This window comes from Aptenodytes forsteri, unplaced genomic scaffold (assembly GCF_000699145.1).
Source record: "Aptenodytes forsteri isolate BGI_AS27 unplaced genomic scaffold, ASM69914v1 Scaffold15, whole genome shotgun sequence".
In the NCBI taxonomy this organism is placed as follows: Eukaryota; Metazoa; Chordata; class Aves; order Sphenisciformes; family Spheniscidae; genus Aptenodytes; species Aptenodytes forsteri.
Genome location: NW_008795129.1, coordinates 11,000,376 through 11,004,094, shown reverse-complemented (window position 1 = coordinate 11,004,094; position 3,719 = coordinate 11,000,376). Strand labels below are relative to the sequence as shown.

Genomic DNA, 3,719 nt, shown 5'->3' with positions numbered 1-3,719 from the left:
AGACGGGCAGGGACGGCACGGCCCCTGCAGCCCACCACTGGGCTGCGAGGGCTGCCGGGACCCCCGTGCCACGGCCAGCCAGACCACACCGGGGGTGAAGGTGAGCACGCAGGGGGGAGATGAAGGATGCATGCGGGGGGCAAGACGGGGAGCTGTGTGCCTGCTGCACACCCTGCCTGCCCCTTCGCCATGCCCCTATCCCCGCCCGCCCTGCCCAGGCCCCCTGCTCCAGCCCTGGCACCCCACGCAGCCCTGCTCGTGCCCCTCATCCCAGGCTCCGGCTGACCCTGCTCCTTGCTTGCCATCGCTCCTGCCCTCCCCCAGCGTGCAGCAGACACGGGCCAGGCTGGGTGTCCCCCAGTCCCCCTTGGCAAGGATGCTGCTGCAGATGTCCCCAAGGCAGTGGGTGGGCTGGATTTGCAACAGGGATGAGGGGTACACAGCCCATCGGCTGGCCCCGAGAGCAGGCCGGGTCCTTCGGGGGCACCATGTCATCCTGCCCAGGGCACGCAGAGGGGATGGCTGGTCACCCAGAGCTGAGGGCGCAGGCCACAGGGTGCCCACCCTGCCTCAGGACCAGGGTAGCAAAGCGGGCCAGGAGCTGCCCCTCTGCAGGCACGTGGTCCAGCCAGCAGTCCATGGCCAAGGCATCCTGGCAGTGGGGTTGGGGCCCAGCCCCATCCCATGCACCCCTGCTCCATCCCCTGTGGCGGGCTGGCAGCCCTGGTGGTCCGCAGCCTTCCCGAGGGGGCAGAGGGGCTGGGCCCCGGCTGCTCCAGTGGGTGCCAGGGCTACAGCCAGAGAGAGAAGGCACCATGGCCGCCCTGGGGCACTTGGGTGGAGAGCAGGGGGCCCCATCCCCCCCACCGGCAGGGGTTCAGCAAGGGGGCTTGGTGCGGACCCCCAGCCCCGCCAAGGCTGGGTGGCCAGAGGGCAGAGGGCAGGGGGGCCACCCAGCAGTGCTGCATCCCTGCTCCGGGGATGGCGAGGCCAGCCAGTGCCCGGTGGGGAGGTCCCCACTGCAGTGGGCACCGTCATGCTGTCAGGTTGTGGGCAGACTTGGAGGCGCCCTGGGCCCTCTGGATGACGGCTGGGCACTTCTCCCGCCGCAGCAGCTTGTTGTTCTCGAAGAAGCCCTCATTACGGGGCACCCCGTGGGAGCCGTCGGGGAAGGTCAGGAGACCTGGGGAGGGGAGGGAAGGGCCAGGAGTGACGGGGCAGGGAGCAGCACACACCAGGACTGGGGCCAGGGCTAGAGGGATGGAGTGGGAGATGCCAGACAGGGGTGTGCTGAGCTGGGGCCGCGTGGGGCTGCGGCTGCCCACACCGTGCCACCGGGCACTCACCAAAGCCGTACACACGCCCGCCTTTGAACTCGCCCTCAAAGGTCATGTTGTCGCAGCGGGTGAAGACGCCGACACCGTTGAACTTGCCCTGCACAAACTCCCCCTCGTACCTGTGCGGGAGGAGCTCCTGAGGCAGCAGCTCCCCATGGCAAGCAGGGATGCCCGGGGGGGGCGTACATGGGGGTGCCACGCTCACCTGGAGCCGTCAGGGAAGGTGAGCATGCCACAGCCGTGGAAGAGCCCATTCTCGAAGTGCCCCACATAAGCGGTGCCGTCGGCAAACGTCAGCTGCCCAACGCCATGCCTGCGACCTAGGTGAGGGCAGAAACAGGCAGTGCTGGACGGATGGAGGCAGGACCTGCCCCAGCGTGGTGCTGGGCAGGGACGCGGGGGCTACTCGGCCCCTGGCGCAGGCAGCACCATCCCCTCCTGCCCCATCTCACCTTCCTTCCACTCGCCACGGTACTCCTCCCCATTGGAGTAGGTGAAGGAGCCTTTGGTGAGGGTCATGGTGACAGCCTCCAGCAGCGCAGGGCAAGAGCTGGCAGGGAGAGGCGCAGAGGGTGGCTGCTGGGTGGGGGGAACAACCTGGCTCACCCAGAGCCCCCACGTCCCCTCGGCTCACGCGTCTGCCCTGGGGATGGCTCTGCTGGGGCATGCAACAGATGAGGAGGTGACCCCAGTAGCTTAGCCGCCCTGCCCTGCCTCTGAAACCCCAGCCGCCAGGTTCGGGTTGCTGCCCTCCCCACGGCAAGGCTCAGGGCGATGTGAGCCCACGGGGGTCACAGCACTGTAAAACACACGTGAGCGGCAGGAAGAGGAGCCCGGCAGGAGCTGGCTGGCTCCGGCACAGCTGCCCAGCAGGACCTGAGGGGGTCCTGCACCACAGCAGGCTCAGGCCAGGGGCCGCCTCCAGCTCTCCATTTGGGGAGGAGATGCTTGCCGGGTTGTGCTCGATGCCAGCTCTTCAGGGGAGAGAGCAGAGAGCTTGTGGGGTGTCCAGCTCCAGCGTGGAAGACGGGCAGACCTGGCTCATCCCCCAGGGATGGAGTGGCTGCTCCTCCTAAGAGGGACAGCCCTGGGGCTCCAGGGCCTTGCTCAGCCACTGAGGGTTTGCAAACCTGCCTGCTGACAGCAAGCAGCCCCCAGAGCCCTGCACACCCCCAGAGTCGCTGCTGCACTGCACAGCTCTCCCCAGCACCCAGGGAAGGCACCGGCATGGAGCTGGCCCCACAGGCGGACTGGGTGCTGCCTCTCCGGCGGCTCCCGGTGCAGCTCAGGCGGTGCCTGTGATGGGAAGGGGCTCCCCACTTCAAAAGGGGGTATCCCTGCTCGCACCGGTCTGCGCATCCCTGGGGAGATGGGTGCTGAGCCGTGCTAACTGTGCAGACACGGGGCCTGGGAGCACCGCAGGGAACTCGCAAGGGCTTTGTGTCCAGAGGAGAAATGGCCCCCAGCCAAGCCGAGCAGCGACTGAACAGTGCTCTCTGCTGATGGCAGAGACCAGGAGCTCAGCGCCGGCTCCCCAGCCTGCAGCCTGCCCAGCACCTCTGGGGACACCTCCGGCAGTGCCAGGAGGAGGAGAGGGTGCTGCCACGGGGCTGTTAGTGCCTGCCACAGGGGAGGGCTCCCAGCACCAGCACGGCCTGTGCCTGGTGACTTAATCCGGGGAACAGGCAGCATTTGCCCCGTGAGCAACCTAGCCTGCTCAGCAGCTGGATGTCTCCCCACTGGCACCCACACACGCCGGAGCCCTGCAGGCACAGTGCCACAGCAAGCAGGAGCGATGCTGTGCACACCTCAACTCTGAGCCCACGACCTGCCCGGGCCACACACCCACGGGCTGGAGCCACGCACAGGGGCGAGGGGTGCACGATCCAGCTGGGCCACGCACCCCTGGGCAATGCAGGCACACCCTGCCTGTGCCACGCACCCACGGGGGACATATGCACACCACACCTGGGTAGTGTGCCCAGAGGTGGTGATTGCACCCACAGCTGATGCATACACGCCCCGCCGTGTCCATGCACCCACGGCTGATGCATTGCACACCCCGCCGTGTCCATGCACCCACGGTTGACGCATCCACGGCCCACTGTGTCCATGCATCCACGGCTGATGCATTGCACGCCCCGCCGTGTCCATGCACCCACAGCTGACGAATGCACAGCCCACTGTGTCCATGCACCCACGGCTGATGCATACACGCCCCACCGTGCCCATGCACCCACGGCTGATGCATCCACGGCCCGCCGTGTCCATGCACCCACGGGCGGTGCACGCACGCCCCACCGGGGCATCCGTGGCGGTGCCCGCAGGCCCGGTGCCTGCCCAGGGGCGGTGCGGACGGTGCGGGCGGCGCAGGGACCCGCG

At 68.2% G+C, this 3,719-nt stretch overlaps 2 protein-coding genes across 2 annotated transcripts in view; one reads left to right on the top strand and one right to left on the bottom strand.

Moving 5' to 3' along the window:
- Positions 1 to 347: 347 nt before the first annotated feature.
- Positions 348 to 2,063, bottom strand: MORN4 (MORN repeat containing 4). The gene is made up of 5 exons (XM_009277796.2): positions 1,972 to 2,063; positions 1,790 to 1,887; positions 1,543 to 1,657; positions 1,347 to 1,456; positions 348 to 1,183 (listed from the first exon to the last, which is right to left on the bottom strand). The coding sequence occupies exons 2-5, from the start codon at positions 1,854 to 1,856 to the stop codon at positions 1,035 to 1,037; spliced, it is 441 nt and encodes a 146-aa protein (XP_009276071.1). The 5' UTR covers positions 1,857 to 1,887; positions 1,972 to 2,063; the 3' UTR covers positions 348 to 1,034.
- Positions 2,064 to 2,564: 501 nt separating this feature from the next.
- PI4K2A (phosphatidylinositol 4-kinase type 2 alpha) overlaps positions 2,565 to 3,719 on the top strand; it is a 9,641-nt gene continuing 8,486 nt past the window's right edge. The window contains exon 1 of the mRNA XM_009278048.2: positions 2,565 to 2,615. Coding sequence (XP_009276323.1) covers positions 2,565 to 2,615 — 51 coding nt within the window. The remainder of the gene's footprint in view (positions 2,616 to 3,719) is intronic.